We start from the raw sequence: 14857 nt of genomic DNA on the forward strand, positions 1-14857 counted from the left end.
ACCGGATGGCAGATTTTGCTTAAACTTACAGGGATGATCAACCTTAATGTGTAGATGGTAGTAAAGGAAGGAATTTTTGCTGCGATCAAATTTAACAGAATTATGGCCCTTTGTTGATTTTTTCATCATAGACCATATAGAAATCTTGTGAACGCAACTCCTCTTAAACCGGATGGCATGTTTTGCTTAAACTTACAGGGATGATCAACCTTAATGTGTAGATGGTAGTAAAGGAAGGAATTTTTGCTGCGATCAAATTTAACAGAATTATGGCCCTTTGTTGATTTTTTCACCATAGACCATATAGAAATTTTGTGAACGCAACTCCTCTTAAACCGGATGGCAGATTTTGCTTAAACTTCCAGGGATGATCAACCTTAATGTGTAGATGGTAGTAAAGGAAGGAATTTTTGCTGCGACCAAATTTAACAGAATTATGGCCCTTTGTTGATTTTTTCACTATATACCATATAGAAATTTTGTGAACGCAACTCCTCTTAAACCGGATGGCAGATTTTGCTTAAACTTTCAGGGATGATCAACCTTAATGTGTAGATGGTAGTAAAGGAAGGAATTTTTGCTGCGACCAAATTTAACTAAATTATGGCCCTTTGTTGATTTTTTCACTATATACCATATAGAAATTTTGTGAACGCAACTCCTCTTAAACCGGATGGCAGATTTTGCTTAAACTTCCAGGGATGATCAACCTTAATGTGTAGATGGTAGTAAAGGAAGGAATTTTTGCTGCGACCAAATTTAACAGAATTATGGCCCTTTGTTGATTTTTTCACTATATACCATATATAAATTGTCAGTGGGGGCATCCGTGTCCTTTGGACACAGTTCTAGTTTTTATCTTTTGTGATAAACATATTGCGAAACAACCATGTTTCAATCACAACTTAAATTCGAACACAGTCAGTGGAGCTGATGTCATGTCTGACTAAATTGCATAAAGTCACATGTTGTATTTACTTCAACTCCTGCAGAAATGGCACACTTGATTAATTACCAGATGTTATCAGAAAAATAATATGAAACTGTTTGTTTTAAATCCATTGTAGAACAATGAAAATTGTCCGACTTTGACTATATCAAAATAGTCACCAGTTTAAAATTGTGATGAAAAAAATTCCAAGGAAGTTACATTTTTATTGGCTACAGAGTTTAACCATTTACCTCAGTCTTAGGTGTACGTGTATTTAAAGCAACTATTTACATAATGAACCACTAAATTTCATCAAACTTTATGTAGGGGTCCTTATTAATAAAATCTTAATTTGTAATCAAGTTATTTTCAAGTGACGACTGTAGAACAGATCTTTGGTAAGTGATTCCAGCTGGCAGATCTAGACAAGACTTAGTTTCCATTGCTAAGTAGGTAAGGTAAGCTGGCAGTAATGATTGGATGCTTTAACCATTTTGCTTCCCAATTAGGGTACTAAGAAGTGATACATTCAGCTGTCCTTTTTGTACACATTAACATGTACTGAACATATGTTATAACATATAGTGTAAGTTTTTTTAAAATCTGGAAAAAAAACTGACACTTGTGAAATTTCTACAATTTTTAGTAGCCTGATTTATCTTGAACAAATTCTTCATAGGTGTATACCCTGCTGTTTGAATTTAAGTTTTAATATTCCTGGGAATGACTTGAGTTGGTCATACTGTTTTTATTGTTTTTTTAAAAAAGATCAAGACTTGTTGAAAATGTACCAACCTTAAAATGAATAAATGTTGATAATAAATGCTTTTATAGCTAAAATAAATCTAAAGCATAATTTCCCCTTCCATTTATTATTGGCTAATCGTAGCTTAACTAATTGAATATTGGTTGTTCCAGGATACTTATAACTTTGAAAATGTTTTCATTCTAGTTATGTTTTAATGTAGTTTTTCAGCTCTTTTTAAAGGCAGTTAACCAGTGAATCCATTTCTTCACTGGTGACCATGGAACACTGGTAACACCTTTGATATAACTGAACTATAGCATTATTTGTGAGTTACTTTTGTGTCAAATATGCAAAGTTGATCCCATATCATTGTCTTTGAGGCCATAATTTAGTTATGAAATTCCAAATTTTAGCCCTAAAATTTCTTTTATTTACCCTAAAATTCCTAATTTTAGCCCTAAATTTTTTTAAAAATTGCCCTAATTTTTTGTCAGAAGGTACTGGACAGCCTGTATTGATAATCATTTATAATTGTGGCTTGGCAATAATGTTATCTTGACTGAGGCTTCGACTATTTATCATCATAATCGTTGCAGTATTGATAGACCTAGGCTTACACTATTGATCATAATCGTTACACTATTGATCATCATAATCTTTGTAGTAATGATAGATCTAGACTTACACTATTGATCATCATAATCTTTTGCCATAATGATAGACCTAGACTTACACTATTGATCATCATAATCTTTGTAGTAATGATAGATCTAGGCTTACACTATTGATCATCATAATCTTTGTAGTAATGATAGACCTAGACTTACACTATTGATCATCATAATCTTTGTAGTAATGATAGATCTAGGCTTACACTTATTTATACATTTATTTTCAGTTTGCCAAGACTTCTCTTATACCATTAATGCAATTTCAATATTAATCAGTAGCTAAAGAACTTGTGCATATTTCATGGGTTTCCCGCTTGTATGATTTATGCCAAATTATAGCCATTGAATGAAAGGTTGTTTTTTTTTGTGTTGCCAGCAACACAAAAGCTTGTCAGAACTACTCAGAAACTACGAGTGCAATTTCATTTTAACTTGACAGAAATTATCAGTACCAAGTTTAGTTATACATATCAGCATTTTACAGTTCAATGATTTTCGTCAGAGTTCTGGCACTTTCATGACTTTATAAAAAAAATTTTGTTTTGTTTGGATTTCTCCTTTTAGTACTAATGCAATTTAAGTGAAACTTCACAGCACGGATGGGTACCTTAAGTATTTTCTGATTGAATGGTTTTTGGCAGAGCTATGGCCCTTGACACAGAAACAGGTGTTGCCCAGTTTATGATTTTTTTTGTCCTGCTACACAGTAGCTGCAACATGCAATTGGCTATCATGAGGCAACATGTTATCACCAATTGCTCTTGTTAAGAGGTTGTGTCTTCAAATCCCCTATGTGGAATTTTATTTCAAATTCCTCAATCCACACCAGTATAACTTCTGGTTAAAGTTGCTTCTATTGTTGGACGTTAAAGCCATACAGCCAAAGTAAAGGTCATATGGTGATTTTCCAGCTTACTGGTGGAGGGAGACAAAGTGCCCAATTGTGCATTATGTGTATTATTTCACAAGTCTACAAAGAAATTTTCATGACAAGGTCCACAAAAGGGGTTTAACTGTAGGCTAACATGTGTATTCGTACATGGACAAAGCATTTAGCTTAAAAACAATATAAAAAAAAACTTTAGTGATAAACAGAATACAACAATATGCTTGCTTTACACAGAATTCATTATTTATTCATAGAATAGTATACGATGGAACAACAAGATTAATACATGTAATGTTGATTATGGCAGGAGGAATACCAGCACTGGGTATACACTGGCCAATGTTGTCCTGTAAAACAGTATGCTACATGATACAGTCAATTCTGTATGTTAAAAAACCACAAATGTACTAACACGGTGATATAAAGTCAGTCTCAGCACATTTCTTTTTCTCATAAGATTGTTCCCATAAGATGTCACATTTAAACAATATAAAACGTTCTAAATCAATCAACCTGTAATAAAGAACTATTTTTTTTATTCCCCCACAATTGGTGAACTTTGTCATGTCACTGGAGGAATAGTTACCAAAAAAACAGAGCAGGTCACTTCAATTGGCTAACTGCACAAGAATATCTAAATAAGAATTTCTAAATCCTACAAAAAGGTTACTGTATTAGGATGATAATTTTGGTTTTAACATAAACTTGAAAAAGTCTGTTAAAAGGTAAATCTTCATTATTATCCAATAATGAAATCACATAATGAAATTTGAGTTGATAACAACACAATTTTTTTTTTTTTTTGCGATCTTTGTAAACAAATTGCCAAGTTATCATCCTAGAACAGTAGTTTCTTAAGCAGTTTTTCAGAAGAAGAAAAATATAACTACCATCAATTTCATAACAAGAATATCAACCTCTTTGCCCGGACAGACACATAATTATACATATTATTTCATATATTCAAATCTATCTGTCAACATAAATGTATAAAAGAATTAATTTCTATTTATGAACATTTACTGTTACACTGCAATAGTGTACATCACTTTGAACTGGAAGTTTTATCAATCTTTGTCAAATTGGGTCTTAATAATGAAAAATTTATTGGCAATAGAAATTACCATAAAGTTTATGATAAAGTTGACAGACAGTTTTGAATATTTTACCATCTTATCTTCTTCTTTGTTTCTTTCTTCTATTTCATTCCCTTTTCTTTCTATTCTATTTTTCTTCTTATTTCTCTTCATTTTTCTATTTCCTTCTTTCTATCCAAAATATTCTCAATTTTCTTTCTTCAAAACCCTTTGCAATATAAACAAAATAGTGAGCTGCGTAAACAAACTCTAAGAAAAGGTTCTACTAAAAGCTATGCCCTCTTGCAATTACAATAAAAACAAGAGCTGTCAGAAGGACAGCGCGCTCGACTTTTTTAGTGCTTGCCTATAAAACAAAACTTTGACAGTTAAGGGCACACAAGACTTTAACTAGGAATTTCTAAGTACAAATCAAGAAACATTTTCACAGAGTTATCTTCTCTTGCTTACAGATAGGTCTCATGATGGCACATAAGAACTCCAACTTCCAAAGTAATATCTCAAATGGTTAGGTCAACAAGTGGACAAGAATGAAAATTTTAACTGAGTTTCTAAGTCAAAAAGGGCCATAATTCAAATAAAATCCTTAACAGAATTACCTTCTCCTGCCCATGTTTGGGACCATGATGGTAAACAAGTATTCCAACTTTCAATTTAATATCTCAACCAGTTCAGTCAAAAAGTTGACTGGTACAAAAAACTTAACCAAGATTCTAAGTCGATAAAAGGCCTTAATTTTTAAAACAAATCCCTGACAGAGTTACCTTCTCTTGCGTACAGATGGGGGTAATGATGTGAAATAGCATTAAAAGTTTCAAAGCAATATCTCAAAGGGTTAAGGCAATAAGTGGATTTTACCCATATTCAATGTATTTTCTAAGTCAAAAAGGGGCATAATTCTGTCAAAAACCTTGACAGAGTTATGTCCTCTTGTCTGTTGATGAAGGTCGTGATGGTAAACAAGTATGGTCAGTTTCAAAGCAATACCTCCAATGGTTTTGAAATAAAGTGAGGTGGTACAAAAAACTTAACCAAGCTCAATACACTTTCTAAGTCAAAAAAGGGCCATAATTCTGTCAAAAACCTTGACAGAGTTATGTACTCTTGTCTGTAGATGGAGGTTATGATGGTGAACAAGTATGGTAAGTTTCAAAGCCATACTTGTAATACTTCTGAAATAAAGTGGGGTGGTACGAAAAACTTAACCAAGGTGTGACGCCAACGCCGACGCCGGGGCGAGTAGGATAGCTCCCCTTTTCATAGAAAAGTCGAGCTAAAAATGCATGCATTACCCATTTTTAGAGTGAACTTTTATACCAAAAACCCAAGAGACAGAAGTACAATTATTTCTTCAAAAACTGTCTAGAAATAATTTGTGATTTTTTTTTCTGGATCTTACCAAGAAATGAAATTCCAGAAACCACTCTTCATGGCCTTCCACAGCCCCTCCCTTTTCTTCGTCTACTTAACTTTATTTCTTCAATATCTTCAAACTTATGACATCTGCACTAACTCAGAATTTCGGCCATTTTTTATCATCAATAAACAACTTTTCCAAATTTTCAATCTTCAAGCTTTATTCTTCGATTTTCTTTCTTCAAGCCTTCAGTAAAAATACATCTATTACACACTGTTCTCTAGTTAGATATGAAGAATTTTACTACACCATGTCTCACAAACCAACATGATGAATTTCTCAGCTTCTTGTGTTTAGATTAATCCATTAAAAATTTAAAGGATTTCATATCAAAATACCACGAAAAAAATTCAGCTGTTTATAGTATAGGACCCAGTCAAACTGCATGGATGTGCAGACTAGTCCTACTCTAAATTGGTTGACAGAGCTAATAATTTTGGTTTCAGCAAGTTAGTTAAAGGTGGCCAATATATTTTACGTACAGACACACTTTGATTTGGAAAAATATTACAAGAATGTACATTTGAATCTATTTCAATAACATAACATCGAATATAGAAAACCTCAAATCATAACATTTTACAAAAGTAGTTTCAGTTGGAATTTTTTTCTTTATTTCCGGACTTAAATTATTAAACTTTAAAATTAGTTCAGGATTGAATGAAAGTTTTTCACTTTGAAAAATACATTTACACTGGCCACCTTTAAGAGATCAAGATTATATGAAGCATTTTAGTAAGAAAATTAAGCTAAAGACAAGATTGCATTTGAGAAAAATGCTATGCCACCGCATTAATACAACACTAAATAGTAGTGTAGGAACAGATTTTTTTTGTTTCTATACAATTGAAGATTGTCATAATGCATATCTAATTCTTATTATCAGATTAGTGGTTAAATCTATTGTTAACTCAATAAAAGATCAGAGTAGGAATATATCAATGCACTTGAGTCTAGTGAATTTGGTGGTGAAGGTCATATTTCACACAGCCTAAAATTTCATGACTGTATCAAAGGACAACATGTAATACACTTTGTCAAAATCTAGGTCAGCTGATATCAAAGTTCACTTTTAATTTTGACACTAGAGGCAAAATTTGAACAACTTTGTGTAGAGTACCTATAGATGATATCATTTAACAAATATTAAAGCTCTAAGCCTTGTACCTTCAGACAATAAGATTTTTTTGATTTTTTACTATATGTATATATTGAAAATCAATGACCCCGGGACGGGGGCAATTTTGACCCCAGGGCTATTATTTGAACATTCTTGCTAGAGGTTCACTTCACAATGTTTCATGCAAAGTATCTAACCTCTAGCATTTGTCAATTGCTAGAAGAAATTTTTTTAAAGTTTTTACTATAAGTTTTTACTATGTAAATATGAGGAAAATCAATGACCCCCGGGGCCGGGCCGATTTTGACCCCAGGGCTATAATTTGAACAATCTGGGTAGAGGTCTATGAGACAATGCCTTATGCAAAATATCTAAGCTCTAGGCCTTTTGGGTCTTTACAAGAAGGTATTTTAAATTTTTACTATATGTACATATAGTGAAAATACATGACCCCCGGGGCATCGCTGATTTTGACCCCAGAGCTATAATTTGAACAATATTGGTAGAGGTCTACCAGACAATGCCTTATGCAAAATATCTAAGCTCTAGGCCTATGGGTCTTTACAAAAAGGTATTTTAAGTTTTTACTATATGTACATATAGTGAAAATCAATGACCCCCGGGGCCGGGCCGATTTTGACCCCAGGGCTATAATTTGAACAATCTTGGTAGAGGTCTACCAGACAATGCCTTATGCAAAATATCTAAGCTCTAGGCCTTTTGGGTCTTTACAAGAAGATTTTTTAAATTTATTCTTATAATTCCTTTTGGTTGCCATGGCAACCAGATTTCTGCATGGAATTAAATTCTTTGAACAACTTTGGAAGCCCTTCACCCAAGGATCAATCCTGCCAAGTTTGGTTGAAATTGGACTAGTGGTTTTTCACAAGAAGATTTTTTAAGTTCACTATATAATCTATATAACACACACACACACAAACAAACAAACAAACACACACACACACACACACACACACACAGGTGAATCGCTATATGCCACCGCATCGCAGATGCTGCGGTGGCATAAAAAGTATTAAGCCAAATATCAAAATTAATCCAAAGGACAAAATTAAAACCCTCATTATAAATTTCCAGGTAAACAAAATATTGTGACCATGTACAAATTGACTTTAACTACTAACTTACATCATAAAACCAGTTAAGCAATATAAAAAATGCACTACTTGAGCTGATTTTTTAACATATCCTGGTAAACAATTTATCCATTTCAAGAAACTACTCTCTTGATTAAAGCATTAATGTGATTACCGTCATGAAAACATCATTATATAAGTTTATACAGATTGCTTGTAAAATTTTCAATAATTTCATATTTCTGCCAAATACTTAATTTAAATAAAAAATGTAACAAAATCGGTGGAAAAAAAGTTAGCCTGTAATCTTGATGCAGACAAATAATGCTAGTTTTTTTAACAACCATGGATATATATTTCAACAGTCATAAAGATCTTATTTAATTGTATAAAGACAGTCAATATTGGCTGTGCAATGCTGAGCATTTTCAAAGTGCTAAGGAATCTATTTGTTTAGTACAGAAAAAAAGTGACTTGAGAACTCCTTTAGTACAGACTAACAAAATGATGATTAACAAGATTTAAAACAATGTAAAACACTACAAATATTGATCATATTACACGTGTATATTATACATGTGCTACTTTTTGTTCAAGTTTTGTGTTATAGACACAATGAAAAATCATCAAAACAAAATATAAAAAACAAGAAATTCTTGAAAAAAAAAAGATCAAACACAAACAAAAGATGATAAAATGAAGTATTATGCTGATGACAACTGTGATGATGAGTGATGACAATGATGATGACAAGAGTTGATCCACGACCTCATTCTATACCTTCAGTAATAAGACCGACCTGTAGAGTAAAACAAACACAAACACTCCTTTAATTTTATGCTGCAAAGCATCTTTGAATTCTACATCGCTGATAAAAAAAAGAGGTTGATTTTTGGTAATATCACATATCTGGATGTTGAAACTTAGAAGATTTGCGAAAAAAGCTAGTTTTAAAAATATTTTACAAAAAGGGCAAGTTATTAGAATATACAACAATCAGTGCCTTTATCCAATCTGTTCTACATCCTTCAACTCCTCATCAATCTTGTATAGAAGGAAAGTAGGAACTATATGCAAAGTTTTCTTCTTAAACATTTATCCTACAAGAAATAGCAATTTTTGTAACACAGCAGCAAGGGACAAAATACTATAATTCATAATGGAAATGTTTGAAAAGTGTAAAAAACATTGATACATACGTGGTGAATATGACCTCGATCTAGATCTGGAATACGAATGTCTACGACGTCTATATGGAGATGGAGAGCGATGTCTGCTGTAGCTGCCTCGGTAACCGTCGTCATAGCGATCTCTGCCCTCATATCTCTCGCTTCGGCTGTAAAAAAGAATCACAATACTTAAATAAGATAAACAAATGTCCACAAAATTTTTTAGTTAAAAAATGTTTCTCTTGTTCCCACTCAGGGTTCTGGATAGCCTATTAGCACAAGTTGCTTACATTGTGTACCTGAGTAAATCAAATACCATTTTATCAGTTGTCTCAATAACTTTTTCTGCTGTTTGATATTGATACTGAATTGCATGCTTTTTTATTGAATTTTAATATCTTGTGAGACCTAAAGAGCTTTTATGCTTGTGGATTGACCTCTCTTGAAAAAAAATCCTTTTTTTCAGGTATTTTTTTAATGAAATGCAAGTTGATCAATTACTGATACAAATATTCTCAAAAATATAATCACCTTGTTGGTTTGCCTAGATATATGCCAGGAGTAGGGGTATGAGCCCGTCTTGTTATTGAATAATCAACACGTATCCTTCTTCCATCAATTTCCAATCCTGAACATCTGTCTTTCGCCTGAAAAAATGAGTTGAAAAAACATGTATTTTTTGTGTGTAAGTAATGGGGATTTTACAACACATCCAACACATTTGAGGTCATATGGACATGTCTTAGTTTTAATATGTAAAGATGACCAAAAATCGCAGCCTGTTGCCAGAAAAGAAACACTCGCTATCCTCAGACTTGCTGGATATAGGTGCATCACAATGGAAAATTAATTAAATTTCAGCCAGGGTTCAAACAGAAATTCAATACTAAACTGCAAGCATTCTTTAAGCATCTTATCCAATTTTTCCAGTCACTTTTTGACGCACATGTGTCACTTGTTACTTATGATGATTGAGTAACTAAAAACAGTCATAATTATAAAACATTGACGACTTTACTTTGACTGCTTTATCACCTTTAAATGTAACATTTTACAATATGGCTTAGTGTTACCACTTGAAATTTAAATGTTTTATTGATTTTCTCACATATGATATGAGCTCATTTGTTGAAAAATCTCTACTTTTTTATAATGCACTGTGCTGACCTTATCATTTCAAGCACATTTTTCAGACAAATTTAAGCACTTTTCAAACACTTTTTTCAAATACAAAAATCAGAAACTTCTTTTCCTGTTTGTAAGCATTTTCTGAGCAGAACTCAACTATAAGTATTTTTTTAAGACTGTACAAAACCTTTCAGTACTTTATTTCTAAAACAAACCTCTATGGAGTCATCAATATTCCTGTAATACACAAAAGCAAATCCTCGCGATCTTCCACTCTGTCTGTCGTATACAACATTACACTCCTCCATTTCCCCGTACCGTCCAAACACCTCCCGCAGGTCCCGCTCCTGTGTGTACAGACTCAAACCAAACACTCCTAGACATTTGCTAGGCTCCGGATCATCCTTTATAAAACAATATAAGTCAAAATGTAAGGGACCATATAAAACCCTTCTTTTCTTTTTAATATTTAATACAAACAACAAAAGTGTATATAGATAAGGAAAGATTTTTGGTGAAAACTTTGCTGCAACAACTAAATTATTCTACAGGAGTCTAATGCTAAGATGCTGCTTTTTGGTAAAGCAGTATTTTATAATCTTGTCAACATTAAACTTGTGCCAAAAAATGTTAAACTGTGATCATGTATGCCTTTAAGACTTGTTGTCAAGTCTATGAAATTACAATGTGTATAACATCCAATATTCTATTCCAATACAATGCTGTTTATCTTTGTTCAGTGAAACATAGAAGGCAAAAATACATGGAATTTTGGTACTTGAAGTAAAATATCAACAAATACATAAATATAACATAGTCAAAACTAATCATTAATTTTTTATAAATCTTTTTTTTAATAAGAAAATTATGCAGCTACACTGGGCTACTCAGTCATTTACACACTTCTTACTGCCACAAAATCCAAAGTATCTCATGATTTCTTATAAGAAATTATATAGAATTTTAAGAGATACCTTTTGAAAGAATTCTTACCCTGTTTCCATCGTGTCTTCGTCGTGATGACATGGGTGATCTACTTCTAGTACGATCACGTCGGCCACGACCAGGCCTGTCTCTACTGCGACGGTCACGGCTGCAAACAGTTGCTCAATTATCATCATTGAATACATTTGACCATGTAATACATGTTAAGAGATTAGCATAATATATTTATGAAAATTATCGTTTGTCTGTTTTTATATTAATGTGATGTTTCAATTAAAAATACATAATCATAAACTTAGATGTGTATTGAAATTAAAACCACTGCTAACCTGCTTTTTGGTTTGCAGTAAGTACATGTAATCGACTGACTAATGAAAACAAGGTCACAATGAACAAAACAAAATGAATATACCACTTACCTCCTGCTTCTTGATCTGCAACAAATACAAATGATTTAATATATATGACAAAGGTAAATATTAAAACCAATATTTCTCTGAATTTAAAAGTATTATCATGCTCATTTAAAGGGACTCCACTTTTTACATGAAGGGACAAGCAATAATATTTCTGAGATTTATGTTCCATCTCATAGAGTCTAGACCAATAGCGTGTGCAAAATTTGAGAATTCACTCCATGTTTTTTCCAGAATTATTATACTAATTTAGTGATTTACTCTTGTCACTCAAATCCGATTAAGAAAAGACAAAGACACAACTTTAATTTCATTTCTTATATATTTATTACCTATATTTCGCATATGTCTTTCTGTTTTAACTGCCCCAGATGTTAGAAATTTAAATTTTATGTTTTTAGACCTCAGTGGAGTTCCTTTAAGTCATGCTTATATGGCAAAGTATTAATGATAATCCAACATGTATTGAATAACTTGCAATTATCAAATTCTTTAAGCAAACATAATAAATGGTGTTAACAACAAAAAATTATATCATCTATCTATTATCAACATAAAATTTAACAATTTTAGTGACATTTCTAATTTCAACCGACAATTAGTACATTTAGGAACAAGGCTATATCATAGTCAGCAACCTCAACAACTACATGTAGCCCAACGATACTATCTTTTTTTGTGTAAATTTTATGTTACATCAACATTATAGAGGTGATATACAGCTTTCATATCATAAATATAAGAAAAAGCACAAGCAATCATGTTTAACAAATGTAAATTTCTTCAAACTTTTTTGTATTGTGTCAATATGGTAAGTTTGATGTAAAATATGAAAACATACCGTCTTGACCTTTTTGGACTTCTTGAACGGCGCCTGGATCGTGACCTGCTCCTAGATCTAAAATGAATGATAAAACAAGATAAAACAAAAGGTCTCTCTAAACAGCTTTTAAGGCAGCATGCTTTAAAATGAGTGACTTAAACCTTCGTCATCTTTATCCACTTATACACAATCCCAGCAAAACTTTGGATGCAGTATGCAAAATTAGATAGAATTTACTGTTCATAAAGAGATTCTTAATACCAAAAATTCTATTTTTGCTACCTATAATTTGAGTAAGAAAAATCTCTGTATATTTGGTAAAGTGAAATAGTTAATGCATTTCAACAGTATAATTCTTCACATCTAGTTATTTTCTTAATTTTCAAAAAAATATCATTATCCTACAAAACTTACTTTGAGTATGATCTTCTCCTTCTATGATGACGGGAGTGTGACCTTGACCTCGACCTAGAGTATGATTTTGATCTAGATCTGGATCTCTTTTTCCTTGAACCTTCAGATGGTGCCGGTGAATCATGATGGGAAGGTGACCTTGATGCTACATCCTACAGAGAGAAGAGGATAGTGTTAATAAAAGAATAAAATATATGTTTTAAAACACCCTTTATGCTCATGACACGACACCCTTTGCCTGAACTGATCCTGGTCCATATCAAAAGATGTATCTGTATGTGTGTCTATTAAAGGCTGGTAGGTAAGTATAATCCATGATACTTCAGGAAAATGCCTAGTCCAATATATTAGACGTTACAGACTTGTTATATAGTTTTATGTTGGTCAAGCCTGACGTCTAATAGTTATTGCTCATAAAAGCATAGCATTTTGAAAAATTAAAAAAATGTCTGTTGACTTGCCTTTCAAGCTTTATTCAAAAGCTTATCTTCTGTTCTTTCAATTGCATGGTCTATCATTAACAAAAACTCTCAAACAATGTACTTATCAATTAAAATTAAAATATAAACATCAATCTATTTCTCCTATCGGCCATACTGGTTAAGTAAAGCGTTTTACAGATTGCTTCCAAGTTTTTGAACGGAAAAATATATTCGAACACACTGACGGTGCATGGGCAATTATTTCGTTGAAAAAATATTCCGTTAGAAACTTCTGGACTCATTAAAACGCTTGCATTTGAATTAGCCAATCTGATTTCGCGCACTGTATGGCGGCCTTTTGTATATCCGCTGTACAAGGAATTTAATTAAATGAGAGGATTAAATCATGACTTTTCGGATGTGACAGTTTAGTTATTTTGTTAAAAGGTATTTATCTTTTAGTTTTGATCATACATAGGTCAAAATTAATGTAAATACACGCTGTCTTAATTGTTTAAATGCACTAGATCTAAATCGATGTCTAATGTCAATTTTTTTGCTACACGATTTTGCAAAGATCTGTTAAGACCTAACGTAACATGGAAAATGAAAAATATAGGATTAATAAATGATAAATATGAAATAGGTGACGTATAGGTCTTATAATTATGACTAGAAAATGCCATAAAACAAGAAACGCCGTTCATAAATACATCGCGAAAACATGTTATAAAATATAAAATTGTCAATTCTAACAAAGGCATGTTACACAAGCATAATGAAGCAATGGCTTCCGTTCAATGTTTTTATTTATTATATTTTTACCCCATTTTCGCTCATTTTGTTTCCTTAAGTTAAGTAAAACTTATACGGCAACGTTCGTTTCTTTCTTTTTCGACACTGGTTCCCGCTTGGAATGCTGGTATGGCGGAAACACGCGCATGCGTAGAAATAATCGTCCGGCTTCTTTCGGTCAGACTACTGTATATGGGTATTCATGCTAAAGATGTGAAATTTCTGGTGATCTTGTTACATAGGGTTGACAGACCAAATTACCCCTCTTTTTTGCTGGTCACAGGACTGACATATACACTCAACATCACTAATTCCGCGTCATCACTTATTTCACGGTAGGCCTAATGGCATATTTTCATGTGACCAGTGTTAAAATTGGTCAGAATTGACATTTTTTATTCATACACCTATACAACAAAGTTTTAAAATCTCTAGATTTTTACGTAAAACAGAACAACATTTTACAAATTTCTGCAAAAAGCAATAATAGTCCATTAAATTTGTGCGAATGTTTGAAACAAACATCATTGTCTAAATGTCCTTGTTTGTTGAAAAAATAAATTTTGAGTTATGTACAAAGTAAGGATAATTTGAATATTTAAAATCAATCAAATTAACATGTAGAAATTGTAACTGAAACATGAAAAAAAAACTTGTATGTAACACGATTACTGCGATTTAAACTAGAACTATCACTAAATGTGATTAATACCCCCACAAGACTGCTTCGGAAATGAGGATGTTACTAGTAACAGAATTCCTTGTAAAAGAATTGAAA

The 14857-nt window shown here is 32.3% G+C and overlaps 1 protein-coding gene across 5 annotated transcripts; it reads right to left on the reverse strand.

Annotated features, from left to right (window-relative positions):
• Positions 1–3459: 3459 nt before the first annotated feature.
• On the reverse strand, positions 3460–14257 carry LOC132758420 (transformer-2 protein homolog beta-like). Of its 5 annotated transcripts, none has more exons than XR_009629571.1 (10): positions 14110–14257; positions 12863–13014; positions 12467–12523; positions 11629–11643; positions 11258–11357; positions 10480–10668; positions 9668–9783; positions 9167–9303; positions 5736–5939; positions 3460–4544 (listed from the first exon to the last, which is right to left on the reverse strand). XR_009629571.1 is itself a non-coding variant. In XM_060750094.1 (10 exons), the coding sequence occupies exons 1-9, from the start codon at positions 14122–14124 to the stop codon at positions 8750–8752; spliced, it is 798 nt and encodes a 265-aa protein (XP_060606077.1). In that variant the 5' UTR covers positions 14125–14257; the 3' UTR covers positions 3460–5939; positions 8748–8749. The 5 variants fall into 5 exon arrangements, 4 of the variants coding, with proteins under 4 accessions (XP_060606077.1, XP_060606074.1, XP_060606075.1 ...); XM_060750094.1 differs by adding an exon at positions 8748–8766 and having other exon boundaries at positions 3460–5939; XM_060750091.1 differs by lacking the exon at positions 5736–5939 and having other exon boundaries at positions 3460–3586.
• Between the last annotated feature and the right edge of the window lie 600 nt (positions 14258–14857).

This window comes from Ruditapes philippinarum, unplaced genomic scaffold (genome assembly GCF_026571515.1).
Source record: "Ruditapes philippinarum isolate M1 unplaced genomic scaffold, ASM2657151v2 ctg644_1_1_1_1, whole genome shotgun sequence".
Classification (NCBI taxonomy): domain Eukaryota; kingdom Metazoa; phylum Mollusca; class Bivalvia; order Venerida; family Veneridae; genus Ruditapes; species Ruditapes philippinarum.

Excerpts from the sequence above, each read along its gene's own strand:
- LOC132758420 (XM_060750091.1), bottom strand. Across the intron at positions 10,669-11,257 it reads GAAGACACGATGGAAACAGG|GATGATCCGGAGCCTAGCAA; the intron begins GTAAGAATTCTT and ends TGTTTTATAAAG. Across the intron at positions 9,304-9,667 it reads TATCTAGGCAAACCAACAAG|CCGAAGCGAGAGATATGAGG; the intron begins GTGATTATATTT and ends TCTTTTTTACAG.